Below are 23,070 nucleotides of genomic sequence, written 5' to 3' on the forward strand. Positions count from 1 at the left end.
ATATATCAGCAACATATTAACATATATGCCCAAAAAGTAATTTAAACCAAAATAAGTCCCATAAGGGCATTTTGGTAATTTTAATGCCCATAAAAGAGTTTATTTATAAACTGAGTTCCAGGTCTGATTAAATTAGTAAAAACATGTATTTTTGATAAGTTATATCAGTAGGATACTTGATATATGAAAAATATACTTTTTAAAACCAACTATGCACCGTAGGGGCATTTTGGTAATTTTACATAAGCTTTTAAAGGTTAAAATAGGTTTCTGAGTTTAAAAACTTTAGCTTACTGTAATATTATATAAATTAGTTTAAAATATCAGTAGGTAATGAGTTTTATATGCCAAATATAGTTTTGACCCATACTAGGTGCTAAAAACGCTTTAAATCGATTTAAAGGGCTATTTGGGTTAAAATAGGAATTCTGAGATTTTGATCAGTTTATAAGGTTCAAAATATTATATTTATCATATAAAACTAGTAGCAAAAGGTTTGGCATTAAAATGTTATGTAAAACTCATTTTATGTGTGAAAAGGGTAAAACCGACAATAACCGAAATTAGGCTATAATCCCATGTTATGCTCAGCCTAAAAATAACTAAAAATCTTCAAAAATCCCAAAATATTATTTAACATCAGTAGGTAAAAAGTTTGGTGTCAAAAATCGGGTTTAGATAGGCTTTATGTTAATTACGCCTTTTAAATGCTAAAAAGTTCCTTAATTACGCTATTGAGCATAACTCGTATTCTAGACCTCAAACTGATGTCAAATTTTCGGGACATGTCTAAATATCAGTAGCAAAGGTTTTAGTCCATCTATATTGCTAAAAATCTCGGTTTTATGTAAAAAGGACGTTTATGGCATTATTAAGCATAATTACGATCAAGTGCATATAATTCAAACCACAAGGCACCATGCAATATAACTCCAGCGGGTTATACTACTAAGTAATGTGGTCCTAATGGAAGCTTAAAACATAGAGGAAATAAGCTTGAACGGGTCAGAACTAAAAGTCAAAGCAAAAGTCAAGCTTTTGCGACTTTCGGTTATAAACTGACCTTAGACTATTAATTGCCGAGTTAGGACAGATAAAACATGTTTTAATATTAATTAATAAGTCATTAGAATGTTAAAATATAATTTAGAACCTTTGGTTTATTAGTTTTAATCATATTTGTAATTTCTGTCCAGTTTGACTTTTTGTCAAACTACTTTGACCCGACAATTAACAGGTTAAACAAGATAATTAGGAGATGCCCTTTTAAGGGTTAATCACCCGTACTAATGTGGTTCTATAACCACTTTCAATTTGATCAGTGGTTAAGCCACATGTAATTAAAATGAAAGTCAAACTAATTTTAAGATAAGTTTGACTTTAGAGTAATTAAGCTAAATTAAATAACCAAACAAGAGATTAGAAGCTTACTTAAGGTCCTAGCAATCTTTTCTACACTTGACAATCCTCTTCTTACTGATGGAAGCTCCAGAGCAAGTCCCTCAAGTGAATTGTTGCAAATGTGTTTATGAACACAAGAGGAGGCTCCCTTATAAAGCAATATGAATGATCAAGGATCACTTCCAGATGTAATTGGAGGCCCTGGGATCACCCCAGGTGTCCTAGCTAGTTAAATAAACCGACTTATAGCTTCCAAGGTCGTCACAAACTAGGTAAAGGCGGTGGAACAGCCAAACCCGCACCTGGCAGCATATTTCTGTTACTGGCAGTCCCTCACGGCCCGCGTAAGAGTCCTTAGGGGCTTATGCTGCCCGCCTGGACACGATGAACTGGCAAAACAGGTTTCCAAGTTGGCAGTTTCAGTCCCTGGTGCTTTTAAACCCTTTTTAACTTTATTTTTGGCAATCAAGGTCCTTATAGTTAGTTTGTTGAAGTCCAATGATGTTTAACAAACTTCGTTAGGCTCGGGTTCCTTAGATATCTCTATGAAAGAAAGTTTCATCAAGTTGACACTTATAGCCCAAAGTTTGGAAAACATGCTTAACGATCTCGGAATCACGTGAAATTTTTACCACTTATTCTCGAGAGTATATTTGAATATTTCGAAGCCTCGGTTTCATTAAAAGGTCACTCAGAGGTCAGAATTGACATATTGACACTTTTAACCCTTGTAATTTATAATCTTCCGATTATTTTCGCAAACGGCTTCTTATATCCAATTGATCACCCATTTAAGAATATTTTCTTCACGTGTGGTCATTCAGAGGCCCAAATTTGGCATGTTGACACTTTTAGTCCTTTCGTTTGCATATTTTCGCTCTTTGTCAACTTTAGTCCCTTAAACTCAATCTTTCGCATATTTAGAGTTTAGGACATGTGTCTATGTATAATTAGACACGTTTTGACGTGGTGTTACACAAGGCTTACTAAGAACACTAGTGATGTAACACCACGTAAAAACGTGTCCAATTATGAATAGACACGTGTCCTAAACTCTAATTATGTGAAAGATTGAGTTTGAGGGACTAAAGTTGACAAACAGTGAAATTATGTAAGCAAAGGGACTAAAAGTGTCAACATGCCAAAATTGTGCCTCTGAATGACCATACGTGAAGAATATATCCTTAAACGAGTGATCAATTGGATATAAGAAGCCGTTTGTGAAAATAAACAGAAGATTATAAAACTACAAGGGTTAAACGTGTCAACATGTCAATTCTGACCTCTGAGTGACCTTTTAGCGAAACCGAGGCTTCGAAATGTTCAAATATACTCCCAAGAATAAGTGATAAAAATTTCACGTGGTTTCGAGATCGTTAAGCATGTTTTCAAGACTTTGGGCTATAAGTGTCAACTTGATGAAACTTGCATTCATAGTGATATTTAACGAACCCGAGCCTAACGAAGTTAGTTTATTCATCCTTGAACCTCAACAAACTAACTACAAGGGCCTTATACGCCAAAAATAAGGTTAAAAGGGGTTTAAAACGATCAGGGACTAAAACTGCCATTTCAGAAAGTTGTTTTATCAGGTCAGCAGGCTTACGCGGCCCGTGTAAGCCCCCTCTTTGGCTTAGGCGGCCCGCCTGAGAGTCACCAGCGCAGAAAATGCAGGACAGATGCAGGTTATGTAGGTTTAACCGACTTACTCTCGTTTGTAACGATCCTAGGGTCTCTCAAATGGTTTTATAAATCAATTAGGACACCTGGAGTGATCCTAGGATGTCCCATTACACCTGCAAATGATCTAGGAGCTTGGAATTTGCTATATAAAGGACTCTAGTTCATGTGTTCTTGTACACATTTCACTTGCAACTTCAAAGGGACTTGTTTCTGGAGCTTGCATCAGTAGGAGAAGACTCTCAAGGGTAGAAAAGACAACTAGGACCATTAGTAAGCTTCTAATTACTTGCTTAGTCGTTTTAATTAGCTTAATTATCGAAAAGTCAAACTTGTCGTAAATTAGGTTTGACTTTCAGATTAATCACATATGGTTTAACCACTGATCAAAACGAAAGTGGTTATAGAACCATATTAAGGTAGTTGATTAACCCTTAAAAGGGCACCTCCTAATTATCTCGTTTGACTAGTTAATTGTCGGGTCAAAGTAGTTTGACAAAAGGACAGAATGTTTGAAAATGATTAAAATTAATAAAACAGAAGTTCTAAATTATATTTTAACATTCTAAATGACTTGGTAATTAATATGAAAACATGTTTTATCAGTCCTAACCCGCCAATTAATAGTCTAAGGTCCGAAAGTCGCAAAAGCTTGACTTTTGCTTTGACTTTCAGTTCTGACCCGTTTAAGCTTGATTCTACCATGTTTTAAGCTTCCATTAGGACCACATGACTTAGTAGTATAACCCTCTGGAGTTATATTGCAGGGTGCCTAATGGTTTGAATTATATGCACTTGATCGTAATTATGCTTAAAAATGCCATAAACGCCCTTTTGACAACTGAGATTTTTAGCAATGTGAATGGAAAAACACCTTTGCTACTGATATTTAGACTTGTCCCGAAAATTTGACATCAGTTTGAGGTCCAGATTAGGAGTTATGCTCAACAGCGTAATTAAGGAGCTTTTTATTAATTAAATAGCGTAATTAGCATAAAGCCTATCTAAACCCGATTTTTGATACCAAAATTTTTACCTACTTATGTAAAATAATATTTTGGGATTTTTCAAGATTTTTATTTATTTTTAGGCTGAGCATAACATAGGATTATAGCTTGAATTCGGTAATTGTCGGTTTTACCCTTTTCATGCATAAAATGAGTTTTACATAACATTTTGATGTCAAACTTTTTGCTACTGATTTTATATGATAAATAAAATATTTTGAACTTTTTAAACTAATCAAAAACTCAGATTTCCTATTTTAACCCGAATATCCCTTGAAACCGACTTCTAAGCGTTTTTAGCATATAGTATGAGTTAAAACTATTTTTGGCATATAAAACTTATTACCTACTGATTTTTTAAGTTAATTTATATAATTAAACAATAAGCCAAAGTTTTTAAACTCAGAAGTCTATTTTGACCTTTAAAGCCTATGTGAAATTACCAAAATGCCCCTCTGGTGCATAGTTAGGTTATATAAGATAAATTTCACATATATAAAATACCCTAATGTTATAAATTATAAAAATACATATCTTTACTGATTAGATCAGACCTGAAACTCAGTTTAATATTTAAACTCTTTTATGAGCATTAAAATTACCAAAATACCCTTATGGGACTTAATGTGGTTTAAATTACTTTTTGGGCATATATGTTAACATCTTACTGATGTAATAACATATTTTGAGCATAATAACGATTAAGACCTGTATATAATTTATTTGGTTACCCGTTACGCGTTTACGCGTTCGGATCGGCTTACGTGACTATTTACGTAAAATAGCCAAAACGGGCTTAACCTTATCATTAAATTCTCAATTTCCAGAATGTGTTTAGTTTACCCATATTATACAAGTATCCAAGCTTGTCGGGTCTAAAACACATTCTATTCCGGTCTCCGGTTAATCTAGCGTTTAGAACCGTAAGGTTTCCATCTAGCTAGCCGGTCTAAATCCTTGACTTACTTAAAGACCCGTTAGCATCCTAATAGGTTAATAAACCTTCTATACAGATTAAATAGCTTCCGGTAGAAGGTTCCTTCAAAAATCTTTAGGATTATACTGCTAGCATCAGGTAAATACTTTTAACTTATTTTCCCTTATACGGGCTTGGGATATGGTGTTATAATAATACCACTTGGTCGGGTATGAAATCATTTAATCGGATTGTGATTAATAAATTGCATAACCCGTTTTAATCTGTTTTGTTTGATAACATGAACATTGGGGGTTAATCTGACCGTGTCCTAGATATCCTCGGCTCATTTCATTTGAAAATGGCCACGACCTATGCACGGGGTGTAGGCATACACCTGACAGATGCAAATGCTAAAATATAAACCCACATGTTGGGGATAACTCCTTTGTGGGTTCTATAAGTGGTGAGTCGGTTAATCATGACCGACTTCCAACCGGCCCCAATTGTATGACAAACATATAAATCGGTATACAAGATTATCTTTAAATAATTGTCCCAAGTTATAAAAGATTTGTGACATGTGCACTTAAATCAATTTTCATAAATATTTTCAAAATTGTCAGTTAATTGTATTTACCAGTGTAAACTGACGTATTTTCTTAAAGGCTGAATTGACAGGTACCTCTTGTAATAGGCTGGAGCTATAGGGTGTCTTAAGAGGATCTTGCAAATCCATAGATACCTGAAGTCTGTTATTTTGTTTCTTTGTACTTTTTATGATCCGCCTGTGGATCTTATTACATTCCAGTCTGTATATTCTTAAACTCGAACACTCAGACATTATGGTTTATAATAGTTTATTCACCAAGCCTTCCGCTGTGCTATTATATTGTGTATATTGACAATGATGATATCAACTACGTCACGATACTCCCCGCCGGGCCCACCGGTAATATGTGGAAATATCGGGGTGTGACAGGTAAGTTCCTACAAATTTTTACAAAGAATCAAGTTCATGAAGTAGTAGATTATTACTTGTTTTTGGCAAAGTTGGTAAGTAAAAGTTGTTGTTGTTGAATGATGATTGATTGTGATGGTTTTTACAAAAGAAAATAATATGCTTGAAAGCATGGAGACCTCCATTTTTAGGAGAAACTATGGCAAAATTTTCTAAAAATCTAAACACTTAGAAAAATATTTATAAACATGCACTTACAAGTGTATTTCAACAATAAATTGTTACATAAACTTTGCCACAATTTTTTGTTACAAAAATACAAATATTGGAGGTTGGTTTTCATAAATAAAAGTGACTAAATATGTATTTAGGAAATATATATTTTGAAGACACCATGTGTGTGATTATTTGTATATTTTGTGTATTAGTTATATTATTTTTGGATTTGTAGTAATACAACACATCAAAATACCAAGAATTTCAATCCAAGATATTACCGAAATTCCAAGGATATGAAGATACGAGTTATACACAAAGTATTGATGAAAACCGAACAAGAAATGTAACTTACAAAATATTCCGAAAAATACGTTCACAAAGTATATTTTGGTAAATAATATTTTGGACACAAGGAAATTTGATTTTTACAATCATTACAAAGTTCTATCATATTTTTGACAAGGAGAAAATATATTATTTTTGGGAAGTAAAAATATATTTTCTTGGAATTTTTAGAAGATATATAATTTTTGGGAAAGATATATATTTTCTTGAGTACACTTGAAATACATTATTTTTGGATAAGGATAAGTTTATATATATATTTTCTAAGTGAGACTTGAAAATATATTATTGGAACTTATATGACAATACGAATATTTTTGCCAAAGGAAAAAATTATAAATAATTTTTCTAAGTAATATTCCTTAGAATGTATATTTTGGAAATATATGTGAAATTTTATTAGAAATAATATTCCGGAAAATCAATACGAAATTAAGTATGAGAATACATAGTGAATACAATAAAATTACGCATTTTCATACGTATAAATACACACCGGAATACGACACCTTTACATGGCAAAAATATACAAGAATATAAATACAAATATACCCATCCTTGGGAAGGATATACATGTTTAAATACTTGAGAAGTATTAAGTTAAAATATATTATTTTAGCTATTATTCCAAAATTTAATAAATATAATTTTAAGTTAAAATATTAATTATTTTAACAAATAATTATATACTTGGAATATTAATGAAGACACTTTGAAACGTAACTCAAAGACACTAATCAATACCAAGTCAAGGCACGACCCACTCGCCTAATGGACCGTAGTACGCATGTAGGTAGTCGTGCGTTCTAGAGGAAGCTGTGAGTTACATTGGATACAAGGAACGCAAAACAGTGAGTTCATGTTCCCCCCTTTTCTTTTAACTGTTTTCAGTTTTATAACTTCGGGGGTGAAGTACATGTTACAAATGATTATGATTACAAACGGTATGGTTAGCTAAGAAAGGAACCGTTAGATCATGTGAATGGGTAGGCGTTAACTTTAGACCTTTAATCCTCATAAATAGTACCAAGGGATATGTGTGATAGGTCTATTTGGGAATAGCGAGCCCCAATCATGCGCCCGCAGATTGGACCATGTGGTGAATGTGTCTTAACCCCACTCATGCGCCCGCAGGTTGGACCATGTGGTGAATGTGTCTTAACCCCACTCATGCGCCCGCAGATTGGACCATGTGGTGAATGTGTCTTAACCCCACTCATGCTCCCGCAGATTGGACCATGTGGTGAATGTGTCTTAACCCCACTCATGCGCCCACTCATGCGCCCGCAGGTTGGACCATGTGGTGAATGTGTCTTAACCCCACTCATGCGCCCGCAGGTTGGACCATGTGGTGAATGTGTCTTAACCCCACTCATGCGCCCGCAGGTTGGACCATGTGGTGAATGTGTCTTAACCCCACTCATGCGCTCGCAGATTGGACCATGTGGTGAATGTATCTTAACCCAACTCATGCGCCCGCAGGTTGGACCATGTGGTGACCATGTCTTACACGTCACATACATTCGCTACACATTAACTGATCTGTTTTCCTTATTTGCTTTCATACCAGGGTTTACAAAACATACATACTTACAATGATTATAAAGGTTTATTCGTGCGCACATACTAAACACATGAACTTGCTCAACTTTTGTTGATGTTTTCAAACTACATGTATTTCAGGAAACTAAGTATGGATCTGGCGGGCGTTAAAGTTTCAAGTGTTATCTGGAATAAAAGATGTCATCCGGTGTCGAATTGTTTGGAGTGTGTATCCTATCCTGGATAGGATACATGTTTCAAAGCTTGGTTAACTTTAGTGTCTTTTGAAAAGTCCTTATGGAACTTAAAACCTTTTGGTGTTGTATTCTGAATACGAAGTCTTGTTTTTGGGGTTAAATCAATGTTGTTGTAATGTTTCAAAACTTAATCAATGGATGAACATCTTGGATTTATCATATAGTTGTTTGTTATGGTTGAATGCAATGATATTAAGCAAGTCATACCATAATCATGCTTCCGCAAAAGTCAGGGTGTGACAGAGATACCTTGAAAGCACGAGGAACGCAAAAGAATAAAGTTCGGGGACCTTGTAGTCATTTGGTGAGAGTGTTTTTGTGAGGAAAAGGGAATGGTTAACCCCCCCTAAGCTACGCTTGATATACTGTAGCTTACGGTTTAGTTAAGTTAGACAAGAGACATCAGCACCTGCGCGGCGTAAGCTACGGTTGCACTACCGTAGGCTACGGCCAAGTTACAAGAGGTCAGAACATGGGAACCGTAACCTACGCCGCAGAGTCGTAGGCTACGGCGGATGTAGTTTGGCAGCTCGCACATTAGTCTTTGAAATGGTATAAAAAGGGTTTTAAAAACCCTAGCTCATATCGATCATTGGGGACGACTTTTGGGAGAAACAACACATCTTATGAGCATCTCTCACGCATCTTCCATTATTTTTTTCATCAAGTTAACACTCTTGAAGATGAATCAAATTGTTATTCAAGCATTTGAAGATTGTTTCACCACGATGAGCGGCTAAACCACCCGTGATCATCTCCGGGGCTAGGGTTTGTGTTAGGAAGCGGGTTAACTTGTGTTGCATACTTTTGGATTAAGATTTGTCTAATCATTCGGTTAGTTTATCTTATTGTTTACTTGGTTTTGATTAAACAGTTGTTGGATTATCATAGACACGTTTGTTCATCAGTTATTTGGTTTTGCCATCAACAATTGGGATTAAATTCTAAGTTGTCATTGTTCTTTAACCTTTAAGCATTGAACTTGATTGTGTTTATGAAATCTAGGATTGGTAATTAACTAGGTTACTATTTAGTTGCATCAATCTTTCGGTTTCGATCGTTGATCATTCCAACCAAATATTTTATTTGTTAGTTATATATCAAAGCAAGTAAGTTAACAAAACAAATCATGTCTATGTGATTTCCAATTGGTAGTAATAAGGTTATCGATTTTCTACACAACTTGAAAACCTGGAGATTGGTCATTTTCTCACAATTGTTTGCAACCATATTAATTAGATTCGTTTTTATAATAACTCTCTCAATCAACAAAAAGCAATTAGTTTAGAATTATATAATCATTAAAAGCAATGAACTTTAACACCTTCCACTAATTCCCCATGGATTCGACACCCTTCTTGCTCTTTACTAGTAAAGGTGATTAGGACACTTTTAGTTATATTTTTTACCGACATTACGACATCGATCAGTATACCTGAAACCCAAAATATCCAGGTCAGATATATCTACAGCTTTGCAGGTATGGGACCAGGTACGAGATTAGTTATAAAAGTTTTTCCGGGTATGGGACGAGTAAGGGATTAGGTGATACCTGACCCGTTTACGATAACCATATACCCGAAAAATATTTATATGTATTTTTATATTCCTTTGACCATCGTTAATTAGTGCTTTATTATAATAGTTTCATTATGTAGAAAATTAAATTTTCTTTTGGAATTTGTATGTATGGAAACAATGCATTTAGTGTTAATACCAACAATTAACATAAATGATCCCTAGTTTTGATATGACTGAAATTACGAACTTGTGTTATTAGGTTGTTGTTCGTAAACATACATATAACACAGAGATGTCTTTATACATTTAATGTATATTTAAAGTATGGTGATGAAGTGCTCGAATGTTACTTAATATTGCAAGCATGAGGATGAAATACTAGAAGATTAGTAAAATCAAAGTGATACTTAAATGCATGCTTCAAGTTGATGATAAAGAATTAGAATATGAAGTGCTAAGATCCCATAGAAAGTGAATTCGTCAAGTATTGGATGAATGTTGAAGTGTAAACATGATCAAAGCAACAAGCATAAAATAAACTCATCAAGTGCAACAATCAACCAATACATTCATTCATCAAGTGCAAACATATTGGAATATTCAAAAGTTAAGATCAAATTTGTCACAATTATTAAAGACTTAAAGATACAAGATTTATCTATGAAAAATCATCCATAAAAATCAAGGTATGAAGAAAATTGATTGAAAGTTAGAGAGAATAATTAACTAAAATATAACTAAACAATTTTCCTTAAGAATACTTACAAATAAAAATCTCTTTTGAACTAAATTAGTTTGTTATCAATTGAAGGGATTTTGAAATTTGAAAATGAAAACTTTAGTTGATTTCTTTCCATTTTGAGATTGTCATGGTAGTAGTTAGAGATAAAGAATTTCTACAAATGGAAAGAAATCAACTTTGTTTCACCAACCATCAAAACATCATTAAGGGGATACGGTGTGGGACGCGGCAATCAACGGCAAACGTCTTTGCCGAGCGGCAAACACCGCCGCCGGCAAACTTGGGACGCGGCAAAAGAGCAAAATCGGTGATGGATTACCGATTCGAGAAGAGGGAGAAGGAGAGAGAGGGAGGGTATTGTGGGTGGGGTCCATTCCTATCTCAACCAATCACACCTTTTTCCTTTTTTTTTTAAAAAATAGTTTACCACTTCACCAAGTGTTTAAACCATTGCCAACATTTTTCACCAAAGTTTAAACACTTTTGCCTAATTGACATGGCGCGCTCTCATTGGTCGGTTTTTTGGTTTGCCACTTTAAAGTGTTTAACCACTCCTTATACCCTAAAAAGTAAGCATCTATATGGAAATATGTGTATTGGATGATTTGAAAAGTCAAAAATCAGAGGTATATGTGTGAAAAAAGTGTTGGTAGTCATTTATAGTCGTTGCACAATGTTAAAGAGTTGAACATAAGCAAAAGGAAAAACCCGGCGGTCCACAATCGATACCATCAACCGTGGAATCGTCCGTCGGATTGTCTAGTGTTAGTTTCTTGGTTGTTGTGCTTTGACTATAAATACAAGCCCCCAACATTTTCCACTCACTCTTTTTTAATTACAGATTCAATATAAATCTCTCTAGTTCCCTTGAGATTTAAACTTCAAATCCAATAGAGAGATTCAAGATCAAGAACAGAGCCAAAAAAAGGGTTGTTCCACAACTAAACTATTATGCATTCTTGTATATTTTGAGCTTATTTGAAGTATTTGTAAAGGACATCACTAGGTTTGTTTAGTTATTAGAGATACTGGTGATAACTACCACATGAGATTAGTGAAACGTAGTATGTGATCACTTCCTTTAAAAGAGTGAGACGTTTGTATAAGATGATCACTACCTTTGTTTAGTGAGGCGATTGTGTAACGAGTATCCCTACCGAATGTATAATTAAAGACCCAAAAAACTCCTATTTACCTACATGTTAACTTACCAAATATGTAAAAGACTCAAAAAAACAAGGATAGAGCGCTAAAACTTAAACAGTGATTAGGGTTTCCCACTTCCAGTGACATAGCAAAACAAGGCACCAACGCTTGGGGGTTTCCATCATCATCATCATTGGCGATTGGGTTTCCATTCTTGCAATATTTTGTGTTCAGAATCAGAAGCTACCGAATCCAACACAAAATCGTCGAACCATGGTTTTTATATATATGATTTATGAGTTTATATTATAGGGAGGGAGCCTAAATTTTAAAAATTTGTCTATCATTCTCTAGGATGGCCCTGCCGCTTTGGCACGCTTATTAATCCAAAGGAAGCTTAACGATTTAACGTCTCCAATAATTTTATCGGTCTTGACCGGTTCATTGTTGAAGCAAGCTTTATGTTGAGCATACCAAATAGTCCAGCACGCGATGATGATGCCAGATTGAATAAATTAAATTTTTACTGTTCATAAGTCATAAACGGAAACTTTTTCACTTTCTAGTTAAACGATACAGATCATCCCAATGCAACTATGAGTCTCACTTCGTATAATAGATTTTCATACTTATAAGAGAAAAATGCCCGGATAGTCCCTGTGGTTTCGCATTTTTTCACCTATAGTCCCCAACTTTCTAAAATTACCTGAATAGTCCCTAACTTTTCATTTTTTGTTCCCGGATAGTCCTTGGGTCTAACTTCAGTTTGTTTTCTCTGTTAAGTGGGTGTGAAATGAAAAAAAATACCCTTTCCTTTAAAGGCCAAACCACAGGGACTCTCCGGGCATTTTCTTCCTTTTTAGAGAAAAACCTCACCACCACCACACTTCATCTTCAACCTCCACCCACCATCACCCTCCTCCACCCTCCACCATCACCTTCTTCTCTGCAATTTTCTTTGAAGAAACCCTAAAACACCCAAGTCACCTCACACCCCCCTCATCACCTCCTCTGTCTCTCTCACACCCAAGTCACAAAAAGGGCCATTTGGTGTAACACAACAAACACATAATTCATATATATGCCTAATGCCATACAGATACAACCATATACTCTGCATATAATCTGCCGTCTGAATACAACATACTCTTTGCAATTTTACAGAACCCACTTTTCATTTCTCAAAGAAATAAAATAATAACCACATTTTCAGTCGACGAAGAGCGGTTTGTATTCATCCGATTTCAATTTCATTACATTTAATTTGTAAGCATAAAGCTTTTCTTCTTCATCACCACTGTTCATCTTCTAACTTCTAAATTTAATTGACGTGCTTTATTCGTAAAATTAAGAGAAAACAATCGATTATAAAACTGTTATATCACTCCAGCTTTTCCAATGTCAAGTGGTTTATACTAATTTTAATTTGTAATTTTACAACTAGGGTTTAGGGTTTCTTGGGTGTTTTAGGTTTCTTCAAAGAAAATTGCAGAGAAGAAGGTGATGGTGGAGGAGGGTGATGGTGATGGTGGGTGGAGTTGAAGCTGAAGTGTGGTGGTGGTGGGGTTTTTCTCTAAAAATGAAGAAGATGCCCAGATAGTCCTTGTGGTTTGGCCTTTTAAAGAAAAGGGTATTTTTGTCATTTCGCACCCACTTATCACAGAAAACAAACTGAAGTTAGACCCAGAGACTATCCGGGAACAAAAAATGAAAAGTTAGGGACTATTCAGGTAATTTTAGAAAGTTGGGGACTATAAGTGAAAAAATACGAAACCACAGGAACTATCCGGGAATTTTTCTCTACTTATAATTATGGTTTGATCAGCAACCCAAAGCATGATTGCCACGTCATAAATTAGTCATTTACACATTTACCCTCCTCTCAAAGGATAAAAAGCACCCAAAAATCCCAAAACGTAATTCAATTCCACATGTGACGTAGTTTCAGACATCAACACAAAGACCACCGCCAAACACATTCCCAAACACCCTCACCCCTCAACCAACCAGATCCCGCCACGTCACCCCGTAATCCTAATCTTAACCCCTCATTAGCTACCACCACCACGTACCCTGCGTCCCATCACACCAGATCCCTCCCTTGTTTACACGTGTTACAGTAACAATACTATGTGTGCTTTTGCAACGTGACAACAGTCCTTCGGTTCCCACCATCATCTCTACATATCTCCTCCTTCTTGTTCTCTCTCTCTCTCTTGATTCTCTCTCTCTCTCTCACACACACACACACAGAGTCCTGGTTATAGCTTAATCCGGACCTGTTATGGCGGGAAGAAAGAGAAGAAAACTCAGATTGTAAGGTTTCTTGAACCAATTTGAGTGAATTATGATTTGATTACATGAATCTTGATTGTTTTTGTTATCAAAATGAAAACTTTTTAATGGGTTTTTGAGGGATTTGGGTTTTAGGGTTTGTGGATGTGAGATCTGTGTCTGATTTTGCAATTTAGGTACTGGGTATGTATGTTCAGTTTTAAGGGGATTTGGGTGAAATTGGTTTTCAATTTGAGATTCTGTAGAGGATGGATGATAATTTTGTGTAATTTATTTGAAAGATTGATTCAGTGATTATGTGTGTGTTTTGATTGTGGTGGATTTGGTTGGGTTGTTGTGAAGATTGGTCAATTTAGGTTTTAGGGTTTTTGGTAAAGATTTGATTTTTAGGGTTTGATCTGGATTGGGGTTGTGTTTGGTGGTAGATTATAAGAATTTGCTAGTGGGTTGTGTCTCATGTCTACAAATGTAGGTTCTTGATTTGTTTAATTTGAAGACTTGCTTGTTCATTAAAGTCTTGTTTTTGTCGTCGTCATCATCATCATCATACTCAGTAAATCCCACCAATAGCAAAACAAAGGTCTGAGGAGGGTAACATGTAACATGTAGACAACCTTACCTCTAATCCGTAGGAATAGAAAGGCTGCTTCCAGTGAGACCCCCGGCTCGATTGTTTTTTGTCATATGGTTTTGTATTGAACGCGCCCCTGCAAATTATGAGTGTAGGTTATTGATTTGTTAAGATTCAAGACTTGCAAATTTCTCAAAATCTTGTTTTTTGTCCCTAGAAAAGCGAGTCATGTTTATGTATTGAACGCATCCATGTCACATTATAAATGTAGGTTCTTGAGTTGTCAAAATTCAAGACTTGCAAATTTCTGAAAATCTTGTTTGAGGCGAAAATTAAGCTGTACAAATTTCATGGTTCTATATTGAACGTGCCCCTATCTAATTGTTACACCAGTGTCGCTCTTTTGATACTATGATATTCTTTTTGTAGGTTGTCAGAAACATTTAAAGATGATAAAAGATTGTCAATGAAAGAAAATGACGAGCAGGAGCATCACGAGACATGGTCGGTCCTCCCGGTAGAACTTTTGGAACTAATTATTTCTCGGTTAACTTTAAAGGACAACATTCGCACTTCTTCCGTTTGCAAAAGATGGCTTTCGGTTGCTCTATCGGTTAGAAAAGTCAACAAGCCACCATGGCTCATGTACTTCCCGAAACTCGGCCGAGTTTTCGAATTTTACGACCCGTCACAACGGAAAACATACTCTCTTGAATTACCCGAGTTACACGGATGTAGAATTTGTTACAATAAAGACGGCTGGTTATTGCTATACAAACCAAGAACACAACGTGTTCTATTTTTTAACCCGTTCACACGGGAAATGATTAAATTACCACGATTCGAAATGACCTACCAAATAGTTGCATTTTCAACTTCACCAAAGTCTCCAGACTGTATTCTTTTTACAGTTAAACACGTGAGTCCAACCGTTGTTGCTATAAGCACGTGTCACCCTGGTGCAACCGAGTGGACCACTGTTAATTACCATAATCGGTTGCCGTTTGTTAGCAGTATTTGGAATAAGCTCGTTTTCTGCAACGGGCTTTTCTATTGTTTAAGTTTAACTGGTTGGTTGGGAGTTTATGATCCAGTAGAGCACACGTGGAGTATCCGTATCGTGCCTCCGCCTCGTTGTCCCGATAATTTCTTTGTGAAAAACTGGTGGAAGGGGAAGTTTATGGCGGAGCATAAAGGCGATATTTTTGTTATATACACGTGTTATAGTGAAAACCCTATTATTTATAAGCTAGATCAGGTGAATAAGGAGTGGGTAGAGATGAAAACTCTTGAGGGTGTGACGTTGTTTGCGAGTTTTTTGTCGTCACACGCGAGAACGGATCTTCTTGGAATGATGAGAAACAGTGTTTATTTCTCTAAAGTTCGGTTTTATGGAAAACGGTGTATATCGTACTCTCTTGACCAGAAACGATACTACCCTCGGAAACAGTGTCATGACTGGGGCGAACAAGATCCGTTTGAGAGCATTTGGGTCGAACCACCTGATGACCTTTCAACCTTCAGCTGGGAAGGCTAGAGGAGCAGGTATTTTCCGACTTTTATTTCTCTTTGTATGCTGTCTTGATTTTGATATAATACTATTTACTTTGTTTATAGTTTAACTTGTCATGAGAAGTAGTGTTTTTAGCATCATTAGACACTACAAAGTTACTGCATAAAAGCATTTCATGCAGAGCAGGTTCGGTAATGGGTCAAAACATGTCTTTTGGCACGTGTTGAGTTGATCGTAAAACACTTTTTATCCACATTTTTCATAACTTTAATAAAGAATTAGTGTCAAAGGCTCAAAACATGTAGTTCTCGATATAGGTCAGGTTGCTCGCTCCTAAACACTTTTAATCGACGTTTTTTTTTTTATTCTTTGAAAGAATTAATGCATCATGAAGTATAGTTAGACGATTATATAATTCTACTGATATTCTAGTGTTTAGGAGAAAAAACTTTTCGAAAGATTAAAAATATACTTTCTATGACTTTTAACATGTTTGAGTCGTTTCAGTTTAAATTTCTCGAGACATCATTTACTTTATGTGTGGTTAAACCACATTTTATCTTTTGCAGCGTACTTCATTACACACGTCTTGATGTCCGGAGCCACATGAAGCATCAGCGAAGAATAAGTACTTGGTCCTTTGGCAAATGTAAACTTGAATAAGTAGGATGAAAGTAGCCTCAGCATTTTATGTATATTATGTTTAAACTGAAGCAGAGCAGCCCCCAGATTGCAGCTTCCAAAATGGTTCACAGTGCTGAGTAGCAGCAGCAGAGTGCAGATTAGATAGTTATATAATACTTGCTTAATGTACTAGAGTTTTGATCAAACACTTGATGATGCATATTGATACCATTTGCATCTTTGTTAAGTAATTTAAATTTGTACCATGCTTAGGCTAGTTTGATAATAATCGAAACCAACTATCCGGTTTGTTGTTGGTTTTGACCACCCCGGTTCTCATTCTCATATCGCGTCTATTTTTCAAAACCGAATACCGGTTGAGGAAGTGACTTGTGTAAATCATGTCTAAATTTAAAAAGCATCATCAAACAAGACTTTTATATTAACACATAAGGGTGCACAATATGTAAACTTAGCATTACTACTACCACCAGATCACTGATACCAAATGTCACAATAGTTAAAAAGCCCATAAAAACAGAAAAAACAAATATCCAACAAGTTAAAATTCATCCATTGGAAGCATCCTTCATCTCTCTTGACTCCTCAAATAAACAAATGCCTGAAGTCTCCATTAGCAAGTTGACAAAGCTGGTTGAAGTTACTTGTATCTGTATAGTCAAAATAAAAACAACAATAAATACATAAGAGATTTCAACATATCAAAAAACAATCAACCGGAGCATAACTACGTCCTGAACATATGGATCATTTTTTTTATTTGCTTTACTGCAGCAAAGATGATAGATACAGTGTGAGTGGGGATCGAAACTATTAACATCCCTTTATAGTTAAATCATTTTTAGTGCAGAACACACTATCCCTTGTCCGTAGAAACGTTACATCAGTTTTGTCTTCTTAGGATGTTCCAAAAACATATCGAAAACATGTGCCAATGAAACAAATTAAAAGCAATGCCTTAACGAAAACAGCTATTAACGAGATGATTTAAAGATAATGTCCCCCATTAAAATAAAAACTACTAAAGTCTTTTTTAGAAAGTAGTCTCATAGTCGTGAGATAAAATTTGAGGCTGTTATACAAAACTTAGGGGCTGTTTGGCAACATCTGAATGGTTAAGTGTTGAACCGATAAGAGGTCTGAACCATTAAGTGCTGAATCAGACAGTAAGAAGTCTGAACCATTAAGAGCATGTATAATGTTTAACCGTTCAGAGGCAAATGTCTGACCAATTCAGATTAGAGGTCTTAACCATTCCGACTTTGTATAAATCTTAACCGTTCAGAGGCAAATGTCTGGACCATTCAGACATCTGCTCGTGAAACAAACAGTCTGAACCGTTAAGTGTTGAACCAGTAAGAGGCCTGAACCATTAAGAGCTCCATTAAGAGGGAAACAAACAACCTCTTAGTAAAGTAGCCCATAAGATGAATAGCATGTGTATGGTCATAGCAACATTCCAATGGCACACATAATAACATTCATCTACTGTAGTATGTAAAGCAGATTTAGTTGTATTTCAAATATATATATGTAAGATAATAAATGAATAACATATTTCATGTAAACCATCATCTCAAGAAACAAGAACATATTCTTTGAGCAAAAGGCATACCGAATGTATCACCGAAGTTGGTGACCATCTCAGCATGAATGGATTGTGCACTGTCAGCAACACCAATTACTTCAACAAAAGTAGTAAGAGGAGCTGGCATTTGACCCTTGACAACAATTTGCTTTTCATCTGTTGATCTCCCGGTCAACCCACCCGCATCAGGCCTCACTACCTGAACCACTGTACGCACACGGCGACCCACATAACTGCGAAGAAGGTCACCATTCACAAGGACAGCTGGGTTTGATGTATCCATCTGTTAAACACACATATTAAAGTAAAGTGTATTATTCACTTTAAAATCCACTAATCTAAATAAACCAATAGAACAACTAGAGAGCAGTGTTGTAAAATTCAGGATTATTCACTTTCAAGGGTTCCTTTTGCTAGATTTTCACTATTTTTTTTTTCCAAATCATACAAGGTTTATACTAATTTTTTCCAAACCAAGGAACCCCCCTGGATCATATCAATGTGTTTTTATATACGTATAAGTTTGAAATATTACATAAAAAGTTCAAATCTGAGTGGTCGCTAGTCAGTGCCCGTTGTCCAACTCATAATTCGCTGGTCATGGCACGATTTTCGTTTTGGTTCGTCCGATCCAATTCGCGATCCGGGTTCACTCGGGATCGCGTTTCCGACGACCATAAGAAAAAACAATTCAAATGTAATAGAGAAGAAATGGTGGCTAATCGAAGCTTACCTGCTGATTGAACCTTACCTTCCCTGCGAATGAAAGAAGATCTGTCGGCTGTTTTTTAGGTTTAGAAGATGGAGCCAACAGGGGAGATACGGCTGCTTTAGTTTAGGGTTATTTTAGTTTGAGTTATGCATGATTGGTCCCTGTGGTTTGTAAAAGTTGCATATCTGATTTCAGTGGTTTACTAATTACACGCATGGTACTAAAACTTGTCAAAAATGAACTCGTTTGGTCCCCTGCCCTAAAATCAGTTAAATATCTATGTTAAAACACCCCACATGCTTGGCACGTCAGGGTGATTTGGTCAGTGATGAAGTGATGAGGAGAGTGGGGAGATGGCACCAAACTTATAATATGCAATCTGATAGTACCTAGCTTCATCATATTTAAATACAGTCAGTGCATTTGTTCCTGCTCTTGCCCCTGCACAAACCATGCCAACGATCTATAAGTAATTCCCATCAAAATTGCAACTATTTTTATTTCAAAAGCTACAATTTTATGCAATATGATAAATTTGATAGTACCTCAGCTTGACCTGATTTAAATGGACTTGCATTTCGTCTGCCCCTTCTCAGATGTTCGAAGCTCTATCTTCTTACCTGTTATTTCACTTAACTCAAAAACTAAAAACAGAGAAGCAAAACCATAAACACAAAATGGATCAACAAAAACTCGCCAATAACTATGATGAATGCATAAGCTAAACATATTAATCTATGAGAAAAAAACCTTTGATTCAACGAAAAGCAAAACATACCTAAAGAAAAGAGAGAGAAGAGGGAGGATCGGATTATATGACGACGAAGAAAATTGAACAGGTGAAGACGAAGAAAAGAAACAAATTCCTTTAGATGCAGCCCCAAAATTTCAATCAATTGGGGTTTTGCCCTCTTGGTAACTTCAATCGAACATGAAAACTTGGATTTGGAATCGTTTGGTTTAACTTTTTCTTTGCTGGAGTTAAAAAAAAAAAAAGTTAAATGTCATTTTAGTTCTTGTGGTTTGGGCCATTTTGCCAGTTTAGTCCAAAGGTTTCATTTTTCTCCTGTGGGTCCAAAAGGTTTCATTGTTGCTATTTTAGTCCACTGAGTTAACTTCATCCATTATTTCTGTTAACGAGAAGGGCGATTCGGTCATTTTATATGGCCGAATTGTCTTTCTAGTTAACAGAATTACATATAAAATGACCGAATTGCCTTTCTGGTAGGGGTGTTCAGAATTCGTTTTGAATTCGAAAAATTCAAGATTCGATTAAACTCAATTCGATTATCAAGAATTCGTTTCGATTATATAAATTCGAATTCGATTCAATTCGAGTCAAGTAAATCGAATACGAATCAAATACGAATTTATAATTTCAAATTCGATTCGATTCGAAATTCGAATAAAAATTATACATCGAAAAATTCAAAATTCGATTAAACTCAATTCGATTATCAAGAATTCGTTTCGATTATATAAATTCGAATTCGATTCAATTCGAGTCAAGTAAATCGAATACGAATCAAATACGAATTTATATTTTCAAATTCGATTCGATTCGAAATTCGAATAAAAATTATACATTTTACTTATTAATTTTTATATATAATACATATATAACTTTCATTGGGCTATACTATAAATTATTTTCAAAATTTATTTCAAGTATTAAAATTACCCATTACCAAACCCACTACATGGCCCATAACTAAAACCTAAGTAGCAAATCTATCAATAGAATTCTAACCCTAAAAATATTAACTTGTGGTGATTATTCCCGAATTCTTGTTTTGAATGTTAGACTTATGATACTTTATTTGGAAATTTTTAATGTGATATTATGCTTTATGGCTGCTTCAAAATTTATGTTTCATTTTAATAGCTTTTTATTTGTTTAAAAGAAACTTAATCAAATCGAATTTATTCGAATTCGAATTTTTAATCGAATACGAATGGAATACGATTTGGGTTTTTTTATTCGAATACGAATTTGGTAGGTTTTAATCGAATACGAATCGAATTCGAATTCAAGGAAAAATTAAAACTATTCGAATAATTCGATTCGAATAATTCGATTCGAATAATTCGAAAATTCGATATTCGATTCGATGAACACCCCTACTTTCTGGTTAACAGAAAAAATGGATGAAGTTAACCCAGTGGACTAAAATGGCAACAGTGAAATCTTTTTGGATCCACAAGAGAAAAATGAAACCTTTGGACTAAACTGGAAAAATGGCTCAAACCACAAGGACTAAAATGACATTTAACTCTAAAAAAAATCTTCAATCAGCGATCAGATATCGATTCACCGATTGCAAAATTCATTGAAGGTCGGGTGGAGTAATGAGGAGTAATGAAGCGCAAAAAGTAGACATCAGATCGAGCTAAAAGGACCAAATTACCCTCACTTGCGAAGCACACGGGGTGTTTTAACAGAGATATTTAACTGATGTTAGGGCAGGGGACCAAGCGAGTTCATTTTTGACAAGTTTTGGTACCATGCATGTAATTAGTAAACCACTGGGACCAAGTCTGCAAGTTTTACAAACCATAGGGACCAACTAGGCATTTAACTCTTTTAGTTTTATTTTTATTTTAGAGTTAAATGTCATTTTAGTCCCTGTGGTTTGGGCCATTTTGTCAGTTTAGTCCAAAGGTTTCATTTTTCATTTTTACAAACCATAGGGACCAACTAGGCATTTAACATTGTTCATTTCATTTCCCTATTAACAGATATAGGTTTTAATTTTTATTTTAATTTTAATTATATATTATTAGCCATGGCTGATGAATAGTGTCATAAAGTTGTGGAATGCTATTCGAGAAATGCAAGGAAAATTGGAAGTGGCACACAATCAAATTATTCATGAGAAAGAAGCAGCAAAGTCGCTACTGAACAAGCTCCGCGTAATCAAAGAAGTGCCAGTTATTGATAAAATGAAAGTGGAGTAGTTGGAAAATCATAGTCATGAACGGGAGGTATTGCCAAAATAATGAAGTTCCTATCAATTTGTTTCAGTAGTTTTGGTTTTGTGGCTAAATAGTTGATTCCAAAATATACACATACTATATGTTTATTATGTGCAGACGAAATTGTAGAAATGAAAAGGATTGTTGAGTTGAAAGAATCACATGCTAATACCTCCAGGGGACTTCACGAGATCATTGAAAGGTAGCTAAAGGGCCTTAATACACACACACATAATTTATTAAACCATGTGAATGTGGTCCAGCTAGCACCTAACGATTTTTACAACAGTGCTAAAGGGTAACGTATTGAAGAAACACTGGTTTAATTGACCGGAATCAACTGAACCAGGGGGTTTGAATCTACATAAAAGGGTTAAATCTCCTCGTCTGATTCGTGGGTGAGTTTTCTTCTTCTTCTCACAATAACTGCAAAACAACCATCGTTAGACTCGCCACATGGTGAATGGGGGTTCTCTCCGTGACCACCCTCCGACGTGAGAATAAGTACATGGTTTATAAAGAAGAAGAAGTGAAAGTGAAGTGAATGTAACTTGAGAATTTTACCTGAATTATCCTTCTATTTATAGCCGAAGTTTGGGCGGGAAAACCTGTTGGTGAAATATTAACGGAAAGTGCTTTTCCGTAAGCGGTTATTTTCCCTCCGTTAATCGCTAACGATTTGAGTATGCACACGGATCGTGATTTTGATCAACAGTTGGGGTTTTGCCACGTGGAAAGTGGGCAAGTAAGATCACTCTTCAATTCCGTGCCATCATCGTGACTTCAAGGGAGCCTGGGATGATGCCACGTGACCAGTCAGTTATAACCGACTGGTGGTGCACGATGGAGCCTTCTAGAAGAACACAGCTGTAATCCTATGTGGCTCTTTATTGTATGGCATCAGAGAAATTATTTTTATCCAAGTCTGGATATTAATTATGCGGAAGTGTGCTAGGATTTTTTTATCCTTTCTGTTATGGAGATCGGCGCAAGGATTTGTTAGTTTCCTTCTGGCGCGCACGTGTTGCTCATT

The 23,070-nt window shown here is 35.5% G+C and overlaps 2 protein-coding genes across 4 annotated transcripts; one reads left to right on the plus strand and one right to left on the minus strand.

Annotated features, from left to right (window-relative positions):
- The first annotated feature begins 13,798 nt into the window (after window positions 1–13,798).
- On the plus strand, window positions 13,799–17,079 carry LOC118479778 (F-box/kelch-repeat protein At1g57790-like). Its single transcript, XM_035974533.1, has 3 exons — window positions 13,799–14,053; window positions 15,033–16,148; window positions 16,686–17,079. Exons 1-2 carry the CDS (start codon window positions 14,022–14,024, stop codon window positions 16,138–16,140), a joined length of 1,140 nt encoding a protein of 379 aa, XP_035830426.1. The 5' UTR covers window positions 13,799–14,021; the 3' UTR covers window positions 16,141–16,148; window positions 16,686–17,079.
- Window positions 17,080–17,157: 78 nt separating this feature from the next.
- Window positions 17,158–19,206, minus strand: LOC118479779 (replication protein A 14 kDa subunit B-like). Of its 3 annotated transcripts, none has more exons than XM_035974534.1 (3): window positions 19,083–19,206; window positions 18,377–18,632; window positions 17,158–17,411 (listed from the first exon to the last, which is right to left on the minus strand). In XM_035974534.1, the coding sequence occupies exons 2-3, from the start codon at window positions 18,630–18,632 to the stop codon at window positions 17,347–17,349; spliced, it is 321 nt and encodes a 106-aa protein (XP_035830427.1). In that variant the 5' UTR covers window positions 19,083–19,206; the 3' UTR covers window positions 17,158–17,346. The 3 variants fall into 3 exon arrangements, with proteins under 3 accessions (XP_035830427.1, XP_035830428.1, XP_035830429.1); XM_035974535.1 differs by having other exon boundaries at window positions 19,101–19,204; XM_035974536.1 differs by lacking the exon at window positions 19,083–19,206 and adding an exon at window positions 18,885–19,016.
- Window positions 19,207–23,070: the final 3,864 nt, after the last annotated feature.

This window comes from Helianthus annuus, chromosome 6 (genome assembly GCF_002127325.2).
Source record: "Helianthus annuus cultivar XRQ/B chromosome 6, HanXRQr2.0-SUNRISE, whole genome shotgun sequence".
Classification (NCBI taxonomy): domain Eukaryota; kingdom Viridiplantae; phylum Streptophyta; class Magnoliopsida; order Asterales; family Asteraceae; genus Helianthus; species Helianthus annuus.

Excerpts from the sequence above, each read along its gene's own strand:
- LOC118479778 (XM_035974533.1), top strand. The coding sequence starts at position 14,022 with ATGGCGGGAAGAAAGAGAAGAAAACTCAGATT. Across the intron at positions 14,054-15,032 it reads AAGAGAAGAAAACTCAGATT|GTTGTCAGAAACATTTAAAG; the intron begins GTAAGGTTTCTT and ends TTCTTTTTGTAG.
- LOC118479779 (XM_035974534.1), bottom strand. The coding sequence starts at position 18,632 with ATGGATACATCAAACCCAGCTGTCCTTGTGAATGGTGACCTTCTTCGC. Across the intron at positions 17,412-18,376 it reads CAACTTCGGTGATACATTCG|ATACAAGTAACTTCAACCAG; the intron begins GTATGCCTTTTG and ends TTGACTATACAG.